This window comes from Hyperolius riggenbachi, chromosome 6, assembly GCF_040937935.1.
Source record: "Hyperolius riggenbachi isolate aHypRig1 chromosome 6, aHypRig1.pri, whole genome shotgun sequence".
In the NCBI taxonomy this organism is placed as follows: domain Eukaryota; kingdom Metazoa; phylum Chordata; class Amphibia; order Anura; family Hyperoliidae; genus Hyperolius; species Hyperolius riggenbachi.
This window is the reverse complement of record NC_090651.1, coordinates 299,689,280-299,704,065: the sequence shown is the minus strand read 5'-3', so window position 1 is coordinate 299,704,065 and position 14,786 is coordinate 299,689,280. Positions and strand designations below refer to the sequence as shown.

Sequence of the window (14,786 nt, the reverse complement as noted above, 5' to 3'; positions counted from 1 at the left end):
ATTATTTAACCGCTTCCAGTGCCAAGAATCTCCATGCATCACAGCAGTAGCACTCTCTGCTGCCATTCGCCAAGCTCCTGATCACAGGATTCGCATTGGTTATGTGATAGGGAGCTGGTGAAGGACAGCAGAGAGTGCTGCTGTTGTGTTGTACAGAGATCTGCGGTGCTGGAAGTGGGTAAATATAAAAATGCTCTAACAAGGTGGGAGGGGGTGGCGGTGATGTTTGTTTACTTTCTGCCTGCCTGGTCCCTTCCCTTGGGTGGGAGGTGCTATGGACCTATGGGGCCCCATACATGGAAGGTTTATATTATAAAAGTTTTGAGCCTAATAAGTGTATGGTGTGGAATATGTACGGGGGATCTTCTAAAGGTGGCCACTAACGATCCAATCCTTTTCATCCAATTTTACCAAATCTATGTAGTATAGGGTACATTGAGTGAATATATTGAATGGATAATTTAGGCAATTCCCTTATATTACATAGAAATGGTAAGATTGGATGAAAAAGATTGGATCCTTAGAGGCCTCTTTAGTTTCAGGGGATGGCTTCAACTGAAAATAAAAGTATGTCTAAACAGAAATGGCAAACATCTTGACACAGTGTGTATTTTTCAGTTAAAGTTGCAAACATTTTTTTAACCTGCGCTGCTCCCCTTTGGTGGCTTACGGTGCCCTCTAGGTAAGATAGCTCCAGAGTCACACAGAAAACATGTTCTCAATAGTGGTTAGGAGGGGACCCAAGACAGCCTGCATATGGTGCCACTGTCAACACTTAATTGCATTATTATGTAAATTGAGGTGTCACTGAAAAATGGAAGATATGTTGTAGTCCATTTCAACTCTTGCTATTTCTGGCACTGCAGATGCAACTGCACATGCTGCACCTACATTTTAAAAGACAACTGTAGTGAGAAGAATATGGAGGCTGCCATATTTATTTTCTTTTAAACAATACCAGTTGCCTGGCAGCCCTGCTGCAGTAGTGTTTGAATAACAGCAGAAACAAGCATGCAGCTAATCTTGTCAGATCTGACAATAATGTCAGAAACACCTGCACGCTTGTTCAGGGTCTATGGTTAAAAGTATTAAAGAGACACTGAAGCGAAAAAAAAATGATGATATTATGATTTGTATGTGTAGTACAGCTAAGAAATAAAACATTAAGATCAGATACATCAGTCTAATTGTTTCCAGTACAGGAAGAGTTAAGAAATTTTAGTTGTTATCTCTATGCAAACAAGCCATTAAGCTCTACGACTTTCAAAGTCGTGGAGAGGGCTGTTATCTGACTTTTATTATCTCAACTGTTATTAAACTATTTACTTTTTCTCTGCCAGAGGAGAGGTCATTAGTTCACAGACTGCTCTGAAAGAATCATTTTGAATGCTGAGTGTTGTGTAATCTGCACATATTATAGAATGATGCAACGTTAGAAAAAACACCTGAAAATAAAAATATGAGAATATTTTCTTTGCTGCTAATCTTCTAGTAATTATTCATAGTACACAACCAATTCACTATATCATATTTTTTTTTTCACTTCAGTGTCTCTTTAAAAGTATTAGAGACAGAGGACTAGCAGAAGAGCCAGGTAACTGGTATTGCTTAAAAGGAAATAAATATGGAAGCCTCCGTATAACTCTCACGTCAGGTTCACTTTAAATTTACTTTGGGTACACTGCTGGATTGCAAGTCAGAGTTGTGGCTAATTTGTATTTCATATGATACACCAAATGAGTTATCCCTTCCGTCTGCAACATGCTCATTCATTATAAACTAATTCAGTTGCTGCCTTTCTTTTTAAAGGGGTAAATACACTTATAAAGTACCTCACCAATATTTAGTATCTCACTTGATGATACTTGCACAGCTTGGCTATGTGATCCCCAACGGCATGTTTTTCAGTACCCTGCCTGTTTATAGACGCCCACCAGAAACGGTTCCATATATTTTCTATCCCTGTTTTTGTTGTACTTACCACAAGTCTGTGATGGGCAGCATGGGTCCAGTGGGTTTTCCTTTGTGACCAGTTTTTCATATGACTTGCATTTCTTTGTGGAGCAAATTCTGCTCTTACATGTGTCCACATGCTAAGAAAGGATAAAAACATGAATATGCTGTACACAAAACTGATGTGTATGGGCGTGTGTTTGTGTGCGAAGGTGTGTGTTTGCGCCGGTTTGTCTGTGCATGTGTGTATGTGCTGGGGTGTGTGTGTATGTTGTGTGCATATATGCATTTGTGTGTGGGTGTGTGTGGGCGTGTGTGTGTGGGGAAGGGGGGGGGGGGGGTGAAAGCAAATTGAACCATCACTTACTGTGGTTGCCTTGATGGTTGTTATTACCTATAAAAAAAATAAATTAAGCTAATCAAAAACTGTGTAGACAGTAAGGCAACCAGACATCATTAAGAAAATGCTTGAACTGGTGCTCATGTGTAGAAATGGCAGCTCATATTCTCCTCCCTGCATGAACAAACTGACATTTTCAGCTCAACTTCCAAAATGACTAGAGCCATGGTTTAGCAAGAATGGTGAAGACTTAACCACTTGAGGACTGCGGTGTTAACCCCCCCCCCCCCCTAGTGACCAGGCCATTTTTACTTAATTGGCCCACTGCAGCTTTAAGGCAAAGCTGCAGGGCCGCACAACACAGCACACAAATAATTCCCCCCTCCTTTTCCCCCCACCAACAGAGCTCTCTGTTGGTGGGGTCTGATCTCCCCCACATTGTTTTTTTTTTTTTTAATCAATAGTTATATAAACTAATTTTACATAAATTTAACTCCCTCCCACCCCCCAGCCAGCCAATCACGCGATCGGCTCTCATAGGCTTCAGGCTATAAGAGCCGATCACTTTCCTGTGTCCCAGGGGGACAGCCGTGTCACAGAGATTGAAGGCGGGCGGAGCTCCGCCTCCAAGCAGGAGATGTGCGCGTTCCCCTGCTAGCCCCATAGCATCCTGTGCGCGTTCCCCTGCTAGCCCCATAGAAGACCGTTCACGCCAATGGGCGTGTAGCAGTCCTGGGGCTGTCGCGCTGCTCACGCCAAAGCAGTCAGCAACAGGTTAAAGGAAACCATAGATCTTATATTACAAGGAATCAATTCTTACCTGGAGCTTGCTCCCGCCCCATAAACACGTCTGAGTCCCATGCTGTCCACCCGCGGTTTCCCATTCAGCCGCGATCAGCCCTGGTAATGACTTCAGTCGGGTCCGGTCTGGGTCTTCTGCGCATGCGCGGACCTCCCACGCATGCTCAGACGACCCAGACTGGTGCGACTGAACGGCAGACCACGGGAGGCAAGGCAGGGACTCACGTGTTTATGGGGCGGGAGGAAGCCCCGGATAAGTATCGATTCCTTGTATTATAAGATCTCCGGTACACTTTAAGAGGTGGGCAGCTCCAACAAATGTACCATCTTGTACTGGTTATATCTGTGCCAGGAAGTCACTATCCTTTTTTTTTTTAGCAGCCTTCAGGTACATATGCCTATGCCTTCAGCACCTGCATACAGTACATGAGGATGCATAGTTGTTTGATTTAAATGAAACATTTTTAGTTGCCTTTAGTGTTTTAAGTCAACATTGTTTTTTATGTCTACTACATTATAGTTAGTGTAAATTAAAAAAAGTTTCCAATTGTAATTATTTGACAAGCATGAATTTAGTACAAGGTGCATTCATGATACTCTATGAGCAAAGCATGATGGATTTTCTACTACCTTTCCTACTGGTAGACCAGCCTTTCTCAACCTTTTTACCCTGGAGGAACCCTGCAGATAACTTTTGGATCGCAAGGAACCCCTGTAAACAATTTTTTTATCTCGAGGAACCCCCTGCATTTATTTAGCAGGAGGCGTGGTCTTTAAAAGTATGTGTAGCTGTTTATTTCACTACTCCCTATTACACTGCCACACATTATACTGTCTCCTGTGCCCCCAATTTAGTGCTTCTTGTTACAGTACCACCTATTATAGTGTGCTCTATTATACTTTCCCCACGATGGGGGAAAATGCCAAGGAACCCCTACAGAGTCCTCAAGGAACCCTGGGGTTCCGGGGAACCCTGGTTGAGAAAGCCTGTGGTAGACTGACTACTGCATAGCAAACTAAACTAGTCCTCCCGGTTTGCCCAGGGTTTCTTGAGTACTTGGCAGGGGTTCCCTGGCATTTTCCCCCATCATGGGGGAAGTATAATAGAGCACTCTATAATAGGGGGTACTGTAAAAAAAACACCAAATTTTGGGTCAGAATAATAATGAGCACATTAATAGAAAGCACACAAGGGGATCCTTGAGATCCAAAAATTACTTGCAGGGGTTCCTTGAGATCCAAAAGCTATTTGCAGGGTAAAGAGGTTGAGAAAGGCTGCTCTATTAGAAGAGAAAAATGAGTGTGTCCCTCTTATGTTAATAATTTTGCAATGAGGGAAGCCTGATCTCCCTTCTCTTTGAGTCTGATTTAGATTTTGAACTTTTCATCTGTTTGGATTATGAGCTCAAATAAAACTGGAGCCTAAGCAGAAAGCTGATAACGGCTCTTATCATTTAAATGATTAAAGGAATATCAAAGTTAAACAGCTAAAACAGCAATGTAGAGGTAGGATCAGGCCCGGATTTACCTTACAGGAGCCTATAGGTACAAATGTCCTGGCACCTTTGATGTCGCCCTTCATGAACCTACAAACCTCAAGGAACCACACTGCAAGTGTGCTGGCTGTCCCAGCTGTCACTTCTCCCTTACTTCCCTTGTCCGTCATAGATAGCTACATGTGCCCCTCAGTATTAGGTAGCCAGACGTTCCCTCAACATTAAGTAGCTAGAGGTGCCGCAAGCATAAGGTAGCTAGAAGAATCTCAGTATTAAGTAGCTAGAGGTGCCGCAAGCATAAGGTAGCTAGAAGAATCTCAGTATTAAGTAGCTAGAGGTGCCCCTGACTGAAGGGATATCTAGTCAGTGAAATGCTGAGAGCAAGGTGAGTAACCTCTTATTTACACTCTCATCAGGACGTGCCTACAGTGCCTTATGGTAAATCCGGCCCTGGGTAGGAAAAAATACTAATTACAGCAGAAAGACCTGGAATAAAGCTCAGATGACAGAAACACCTATAGCTGAGACTGCAGACTAGTGACTTACTTTGGGTGGTGGAGTGGTTATTGCTGCTGTAATGTAAATGAGAATATGTTAGCTCTAAAATATCCATATGATTGAGATTGTAGCATTTTCAATACACATACATATTCAACGTTTTGCTATAGTTTACGCAGTTAACCCATATTTAAAGATGTTTTAGCTGATTCCAAGCAGATGTAAATTTAAAATTAATGTTGTGTTTCTTTTTCATTTTGAAAAGTGTAATGTATTTGTATGTAACTAGTAGAATACATCAATCTTTATTTAGTGATTTCCCTGCAGGAGAGTGAGACTCTCTATGAGAACAACATAGGCGTACTTGGGTAGTGCAGTGGTTACAATAAGTGTGATTTCATGCTCTCTGCTTTAACCCCCTTGCTGGTCCTATTCCCGCGGCAAGGGGGCAGCAGAGCACTTTTTAACATTTTTTTTTAAATCATGTAGCGAGCCCAGGGCTCGCTACATGATAGCTGCTGAGCAGCGGCATCCCCCCACCCACTCCGATCGCCTCCGGCAATCAGAGTAAGCAGGAAATCCCGTGCAGAACGGGATTTCCTACTGGGCTTCCCCGGTCACCATGGCGACGGGGCGGGATGACGTCACTGACGTCATGGACGTCGGGACGTCAGAGGGAATCCCGATCCACCCCTCAGCGCTGCCTGGCACTGATTGGCCAGGCTGCGCAGGGGTCGGGGGGGGGGCTCGGTAGCGGCGAATCGGCGGGTAGCGGCGGCAATCACGTACCACACGCAGCTAGCACTGTAGGGAAAAAAAATTTGGAAATCCGCCCAGCGGAGCCTGAGAAATCCTCCTACACAGGTTACCCCGAGCTGAGCTCGGGATAACCGGCAAGGAGGTTAAAGAGGAACTGCAGTGAAAATAACATAATGAATAAAATTGCTTATTGTTTACAATATTTATTTATAGATTATTCAATCAGTGTTTGCCCACTGTAAAATGTTTCCTCTCCCTGATTTACATTCTGAAATGTATCACTGACATCTTAAGTTCTGCCAGGTGATATGTACGAAATGTTTGTTACTGAGCGTTCTATGCACTGATTGCTTACTTGGCAGTTGAAAAAATGTGTTACTTCCCACAATGGTCTCAATTCACTAAGCAGTTTAGACTAGTCTACAGATAGTTTTTAGTCTACTGATGGTTTGGTGTAATGTTTTAGACCTGTTTTTAGACCTGGTCTAACATTCAGTAATTACACAATTCACAAAGGCAAACAAGGAGTAACCACACCCACTTTTTCTGACAGAGATTAGACCAGCTGATTTCTGTAGGTTAAGTAATTCTGTGAGGTATTTTAGATGTGAGGATGGAACCGTTTGAATTAATTATGCAGGAGTTTAATTGTATGCAGAGGAGAGCTCATCAGAGGAAAAGGATGTCAGTCACTCATAGCTACTCGTTTGTGAATTGCATCTTTTGCTCATTTCCCCTGCTTTACCCATGGATGTGTGGCCAAAATAAATTAAAAATACGATATATCTGAAATGTTGTACAATAGATTCCCAGCAGATTTCGGTTGAATCTGCTGGTAATAGAATGGGAAAATCATTGCGTGTCTCGCCCACTTTTACTAAACACAGCAGAGCTCCATGTGTGAACTGATAAAGGGGTCATTCAATTTGCATGTGTGCATCACTTTCATATATGAAAAGTTGATTCACCAATCCAAACTGTGGGATCCCATTCATTTTCTGTCCTCTGTTGGGAGCTTGCCAGTTAATATTTGCTTTATTCAATATTTGAATCTGTTCATTCAACACTTAGGGCTAGTTCACACTACAAGAGCTTTCTGCCTACTTTGCGATTTTAAAAGCTCTTGCTAATGTTATCCCATGTGTGTGTTCACACTGGAGCGACGTGATTTTGTAAAAAGCCCCCCTAGCTTTGCATTAGCAAGAGCTTTTCAAATCTCTAGCGTTGAAAAAGCTCTTGTAGTGTGAATCAGCCCTTATTCAGGGAAACACTGGATTGAATCCCGTTTGGATGAACTGATCCGTTCTGCCCTCATTACGGTGATGATACAAAACTAACCAAAGTACAGAAAATAATGATAAAAGTAAATACTTACGACATCTGTAAGTTGGGCAGCAGTCGTTACTGTATGACACAATTGGCTTCTGATCACCACAGTCCGGAGCTGCTGGGCAAGGACTACATTCTGCAAGCAAGGAAAGAGATTAAATAAGCAAATTTCTCAGCTACACCATTGAGAGAAGCCTTCCACTAGATTCAGTGGGAAAGATTCGCTTTTATTAAATACAGCAGGATACTTAAAGACCTAGCTCAGTTTTTTTAATGCAGACGATGGTAGATTCAAATGAACTGGTAAGGCACAAAGTTTGCCTGACTGTCCGAATTCTGTAAGCCAATTTCATTTTAAATCCTACATACAGGTAGTCTCCGGTTAACGAACGAGATAGGGGCTGTAGGTTCGTTCTTAACCTGAATCTGTTCTTAAGTCGGAACAATGTGCTATCTCTTTCCCCTGTACCTCCTCTGTGCCCCCCTGTGCCTCCAGTGTCTCCCTCTGTGTCACCTCTGTCCTCTGTACCTGCTTATACAAATTTAAAAGCCATTTTTCTTTGACTTTTTTTTTTAAATTGATTTTCTCAAAAACTACAAGTTCAATTTGAAATGTTTTTTTTTAACTTGTTCCCATGGAAACACAGAATCCAGGCCGTTCACATTGGCGGGTCGTTCGTAAGTCAGGCGTTTGTAAGTCGGGGGACTACCTGTATTCAATTCCACTTAAAACTTATCTGTCCCTTTTGCAGAGAGTAGACAGGTTGTTGTAAGCCCCATCAACAAGTCCATACAAAAGAGTTGCGAGGAAAAATGGGGATGAAATAACGGTAATAGAATACCGTTATTTTTACCGATATTCTGTTACCCGCCATGGTAGAATATCAGTAATTTTAGCAATATTATCAAAACTACTATGCCCCTCTGTACCCTTTTAAATGAACTTTCTCCTATGGTATCTATGCTAAAAAGAACCCTCACTTATCTATGTCTAACAAGAACCCTCCTCTATCTATGCCTAACACTAATCACCCCACACTGACCAATATCCGGGGAACCACTTTTCCCAGCTTGCCGTCGGCATTTTCTTTAGAGTTCTGCTACACTGTAGCCCTCTCTACTTTTTGGGCTTTCCTTGTGTCCAAATTTCCAGCTGTAGCCGGTATTTACACAGGCACCTGTGATGTATCCAAATATCCATGGCTGCCATTAGTGCAGATTCCCTTTTAACAGCTTGTGTCCTCTGCTACACAACAGCAGAATCTCTTCTGGTCATGTACCTGCACTAGTCTTTAGTGGTGTTACTGACGTAGACACATCCCCCGCATATTCTTCTGACAGAACTGCAAGAAGGTAGGTGGCATAGATCTGGTATAAATAGATAACTTGTACGGTTGCCGTAACCGGTGAGGTTAACTACCACTCTCTCCACAGTCATCCAGCAGTTAAGCTGGCATCACCGCCACCCTAATCTAAAAGTAAGGGCCTGAGCACACTTCCGCATTGCTGAGTGGGTTTCGGAGGCGTATCACTGTGCGATGAGGAGGGACAACAGACAATGTATAGGCAGTACTGTCTGATGGGCATACTTATGCTCTATGCATCTCTGTGTTCTGACAACGGGCTGTTTACATGTATTTGTGTGCGCAACCAAGTGCTGTCCCTTTCAGTAACATAGAATGAGGTCAGCATCACAATTCAGGACCAGTACGTTTCTGCGTAACAGAAGACCATCTGCGTTGCACAGCAGCACAAGAGTGTGCTCAGATTTTGAATATGCATCCAACTGTTTTTCTGTCACTAACCTTCTACCATTGGTGAAGTGGCAAGTGACTGGTGCTCACTAATCCTGTTAACAATAACACATACAGTAACTGAAGATGGTGAAAGCTGGCCAGTGGGCGCAGCTTAGTGAATCAGGAAGGAGTGGGCACAAATTACAACTCAGGCCTGAGTTTTACTCCTTAAAGTGAACCTGAACCGAGTAAAATTATTTGAAATTTATTTGAAACACTTGATGGATCTGCAAATGAATATTACATACTTACCTCACTGTCAGTTCCTCTCAGAAGCCTGCCATTTTCTTCTTACAATGGTTCCTTCCATTTTTGACAAGATTTTGTCATAGCTGGAATATAGCAGCCACTGTCAGTTGTATATTAGTTGCTGTCAGTTATAACTGAAAGGACCACTGATGAGAAAGATAACGTCCATGTTACCCTTTGGCTCAATTGGACAATATTACAGTTTAACAGTGTGCTGGCCAGGAAGCTGTTATGGGGTAACAGCCATTTTTAAAATGGTGGACAAAGAATGTCTTTGATGGAATTGGAAAAACCAGATGTGGATGAGGACAAAGAGATTGATGAGTAGTCTACATGGGAGGTGAGTATGATGTGTGTATGTTTATTTTGACTTCTAATTTTCAGTTCAGTTTTGACTTAAAGAGACTCTGTAACAAAATGTTCAGCCTTTTTTCTTCTATCCTATAAGTTCCTATACCTGTTCTAATGTGGTCTGTCTTACTGCAGCCTTATCTAGTTGCACAGTGGCTGTATTAGCTCTGTTATATAATCTAATCTCCTTCTTTCCTTTGTCATCTTTGTTGACTCAGGCAGGAATGTGCTGCTCTGCTGTGATAGGTAGAAGTTATACACACCCTCTCCACGCCCCCTCCAGGCTCTGTATGAGACACAGACTGAGCTTCTCTCAGCCTATCACATGCTGGATAGCAGCCATCTTTTTTGTTTGTAAACACTGCCTAAAACTGGCAATTACAAGCCAGCATTGCAGCAGGGAGTGGAAGAAACAGCAAAGAGGGGCCCAGGAGAACATAATGAATAGAACGGTATGCTTTTTATTGTAAGAATTTTAGAGTACAGATTCTCTTTAAGCAGTTGGTCACAGATTCATTTTAACCACTTCTTGTCTTCCATAGCCATCCAGGACTTAACCTCTTTCACTGCTAAGTATGTACACCATGACCTGCATATTGCCCAAATACTGAAAATAAATGTACTGTATTTAATCACTAATGCTGGGAATACACGGCTCGATTCTGAGCTATTTAGATGGCTCGATAGATAATTTCGGACATGTCCGATGTCCCGCCCGATCGTTTCACCGCTCGATTCTGCATTGAGGACAATGCAAAAAGATAAGAAAAACGAGCGAAATATAAGAGAATCGCCTGTGGAATCGAGCGGGGAATCGATCGAGCGGGAAAATCGAGCGGCAAAATCGAGCCGTGTATGCCCAGCATTATAAAAAAATGAATGACAAATTGGAGTCCTAGGGCTGTATTTAATTTGCCCTCACACTGTTCTACAGGCAGACTTACCGCATTTATATGCAGAACAGCATTGGTCCAAGGCACCAATACGGACTGGTGTTTCTCCTTTACGCTGGCAAGAGATCACTTTACATGTAACACCGCGACATACATCCTACAAAGATAACATAACAAGAAGTCAATATTATATACGATTAGTGGCTCTTTTGAAAAAAAAGAAGTGTTATTAAGATGTTTTGAAAGTGTAAATCTGTTAATCTGCTTACTGGTGCTGTCACAGGAACTGGAGGAGTAGTTGGTGGTACTGTAAAAAAACAAAAAAAAAACCCATAAATATCCATCTCCTCCAATTAGGAGTCTCCTACATGTTAGGACATTTTCATGAATCAGTTAAAAAAAAAAGTACACAGTAACTCAAAAATGTACTTACTGCATCTGTATTCGGGGCAGCAGGGGTCTTCTGGGTTATGTACCTCTACTGTAGTGTAGCCACGCTTGCAGTCTGATGGTGGGCATCCACTAATTTCACAAGGCTTTGGTGACAAGAGCAGGACACCATGTTTGGTAAATGTACAATGAACCTTACAACAGAGCACTATTATCCTATCCCGAAGGCAAGAGATTGTGCTGCAGCATTATGGGCCTGGCTTACAAATGGGAGGGCTTCATTTTTAACCCTACATGGCAATGTGAGGCCCACATTTCAGGGGTCAAAGTGTCACAGTGATCTGTCATTTTAATATAACGAGCTATTTATAAACCTGAAAACAGATTACTTCTCCACTTTTTGGGTATCACTTTTTGTCTCTCCAAATCGTGTTGAAAACTGCATTTTTATAAAAAGTTGAGCAAACCTTTTCAGGAAAATAAAAAAGGGGGGGGGGACTTTTTTCACTGATATTATTGTCTACGTAGAGACTGGAGAGAAATGGGGAAGTTTTACAATTTTACACAACCTATTTCCCACTATTTTATCTTTAATCTAATTAACTGATTTTTTTCTCCACTTTTAAGTATTCACAGTACTCCACTTTACAGTTTAAATTGCCCCCCAAAATGTATTTTCTCTCTATTATACATATGGGTACATTGAAATGGCAACACAACCCCCATGAAGACATCTACAGCCTGGGGTCCTATCTTCCAGAGATCACATAACAAGTGTGGCTACGATGATCCCATCCCAAAACAGTGCATCCACCAAGACTCCTCCCACCCATAACAAATATTGCCACAACAGCACCTGCTCTAGAGGGGGGGAGTGGTACCTTATAAGAGAGAGAGGGTGAATAGATAGAGCCTCTTAAAGCCCCGGGCCCTACTGCAACTGCAGGGCTGCTTCCCCAATAGTCACACCTCTACCACGGAGAGATGAGATCATTGAACTAATCATTAATATTTATGCTGCCTAATCAAATGAGTTTTCTGTGCTACGTTTCTCAACAAGGAATAAAATGTACTTACCGGTGGTGGAGGAGGAGTCTGTAAAATAGAAATAAATTAAAAAATAATTACAATTACTGCTGCTACTTCTACTACTACTTCTACTAATACTGTCTGATTAGTTCTGAGAACTGCACCAAAACAACATGTGATCATTCACAATAACAGATGACAGCCAGATAAGTTTCTATTTTTGGGGCCATAACAGGCTATGTGATGTTATACAGCCACACAAGAACTCCGAACTTCCTCTCTGCTCTAAAAGATAGGCAACAACATAATAACCTTTAAAGGAAAACATTTTTTTTACAGCTTAATGAACTCCTTCAATAAATCTGCAGTGTGCCTACTTCCTGCTCTCGTGGAAGCAGACATAGGGTTAACATCCTGTGTTTACAAATTAGCTGTTCAATGCAGCCAGCTGACAGATGAGAGATCACATTACAGTGGTGATTGGTCATAAATGAGGGGGAATTAGACAGGCTAAACTCTCTAAATACATACAGGGTGCATTTCTCTATGTTTTCCTTCTGTCCTATGCAAAATTTCAGGTCCACTTTAAGAAGATTTCCACAAAGCATTAAATAAGTACTCTCCCCCCCCCCACCCCCTTTCCTTCAAGTTATATCAGTTATTGTAGTAACTGTATCTTCAATCACCCATTTTCCTTTGCGTATAATCCATTTCCATGATCAATAATCCAAAGGCCACTTCAAACTTCTTTTCTGACCTGAAACGTCAGTGTGGCTCTAGCCCAGAGTTTTGATGACTTGCTAAAAGTGTGCTAAAATAAAGGCATATTTTCTCAGGCAGAATTTGTTGTTCCTCAAGGTAACCCTATTATATTTTAATCTGTCACTTAAAGAGACACTGAAGCGAAAAAAAAAATATGATATAATGAATTGGCTGTGTACTATGAATAATTACTAGAAGATTAGCAACAAAGAAAATACTCTCATATTTTTATTTTCAGGTATATGGCGTTTTTTCTAACATTGCATCATTCTCTAAAATGTGCCGATTACACAACACTCAGTATTCAAAATGATTCTTTCAGAGCAGTCTGTGAACTAATGACCTCTCCTCTAGCAGAGGAAAAGAAAACAGTTGAGATAATAAAAGTCAGAAGACAGCCCTCTCCACGACTTTTGAAAGTCGTAGAGCTTAATGGCTTTTTTGCATAGAGATAACAACTGGAGTTTCTAAACTCTTCCTGTACTGGAAACAATTAGACTGATGTATCTGATCTTAATGTTTTATTTCTTAGCTGTACTACACATACAAATAATAATATCATAATTTTTTTTTCGCTTCAGTGTCTCTTTAAGTTGTATGTTTCTTTGATCATCAGTTTCATTTACTTTCTGCTAGGCAGAAAGAACTTTAAAAAAATGAATAGGTGTAAATTGAAAATATTCCTATCTAATTCCCAGTCCAATGAAACTTTGTGGAATTCTTTTAAATATATATGGTATTAATAAATCTTGATAGAGTAGGAGCATGGGCCTGCAATGGGAAATAATAATTTCTAATCTGCCTGTTGTGAATAGAGCATGACTTTAGGGTAGAAACCAAACAGTCCATAGGGCTATAGTAAGTATATTACAGATTCATAGACACCCTACGTCTTGGACAACAATCTAGTATATCTACAGGTGACATTTATTGAACACACATACATAAAAGCATAATTCTGTATCATATCAGTAAGACAGTGTGACCATGCACACGACCCAACAATCTGCCCAACTATCTTTCAAACTTGATCTCTTGGAAGATAGTTAGTTGGGCGTGTGTAGGGCATTGGCTGACAAACAACCAGGTGACCAACTGATTACAGATTGTTTGCAAGATCCATCTAGCGGATCAATCAGCCCAACTAGCATGCAAGTTGGAACGTGTGTACAATTCTTTTGAACAACTTTGTTGTTTGTGAGTGCAGACATGTTTTGCAGTCTGCCGTTTAGCTTGCACGCATAGTACTTAAGTGAGTTGGTTGTTTAGTTGGTTGGCGTGTGTGTACGTACTTGTCATGTAAACAACTTCTTGTAGGGTTGGTCATGTTGTACGGTTGGTGTGCATTAAGTTGGAAGTGTGTATGAGCCTTAAGGCTGTGTGGATAATAGTATCTTAGTGGATAACATTATCACATTGCATTGCTAGAATCCCAGATTTAAAAGCCACCCAGAATACTATCAGCATGGTGTGTGCTTGTTCCTTGTGTTTGTTTAGGTACCTAAAAATGTACTGGTAGGTTAGTTGGCCCTCCCAGAAAGAATGATTCAAGGAGGTGACATAAACAATAGTGACATGAATTGTGGCAATGTTCTGTAAACAATATATCACCAATTGTATATGTAATAATAATGAGTAACAATAATAATAATAATAATTATTATTATTATTTTCAGATTTCACCGATTTCACCAAGTTTTTTTTACTTACAGGAGCAGAAGTAGGTCTGGGAACTGAAAAATAGAAGCAAAAATATGTTAATATAGTCTAGGATCAGCAATGTCATCAAGTTACATAGCAAACACCATACAGTATATAGATATCAGCTACAGAACTATGCAAACATGCTTATACCAGAGGGTACTGCCAGTGTCATAGTAATAGGGGATGTAGAGGTTTGGATTGCACTTTGACCCCTGATGAAAAGGCTCTCCTGAGATGGCTCACCTGTTCCCCATTGCCCATAAACATATTTTTTTAGGCATTCTCTATATGTGTTACTTACTATGTAGGACCACAGTACAAAATCAAGGGGAAGTCTAAAGGCTCTACCCTGTCCTCTCCACTAGACTTTTCCACTCTAAACCACCCTTCCATAAACTCAGGACTCAATGCAAATAAAGCTGTAGTGTGAATATTC

At 41.2% G+C, this 14,786-nt stretch overlaps 1 protein-coding gene across 1 annotated transcript in view; it reads right to left on the bottom strand.

The window, feature by feature from the left end:
* Positions 1 to 14,786, bottom strand: part of LOC137522175 (otogelin-like) — a 245,595-nt gene that overhangs the window by 4,284 nt on the left and 226,525 nt on the right. The window contains exons 107-115 of the mRNA XM_068242207.1: positions 14,357 to 14,379; positions 11,933 to 11,950; positions 10,899 to 11,001; positions 10,735 to 10,772; positions 10,517 to 10,622; positions 7,223 to 7,312; positions 5,137 to 5,162; positions 2,321 to 2,347; positions 1,982 to 2,093 (exon numbers count right to left, since the gene is read on the bottom strand). Of these exons, the coding sequence (XP_068098308.1) occupies positions 1,982 to 2,093; positions 2,321 to 2,347; positions 5,137 to 5,162; positions 7,223 to 7,312; positions 10,517 to 10,622; positions 10,735 to 10,772; positions 10,899 to 11,001; positions 11,933 to 11,950; positions 14,357 to 14,379 (543 nt within the window). The remainder of the gene's footprint in view (positions 1 to 1,981; positions 2,094 to 2,320; positions 2,348 to 5,136; positions 5,163 to 7,222; positions 7,313 to 10,516; positions 10,623 to 10,734; positions 10,773 to 10,898; positions 11,002 to 11,932; positions 11,951 to 14,356; positions 14,380 to 14,786) is intronic.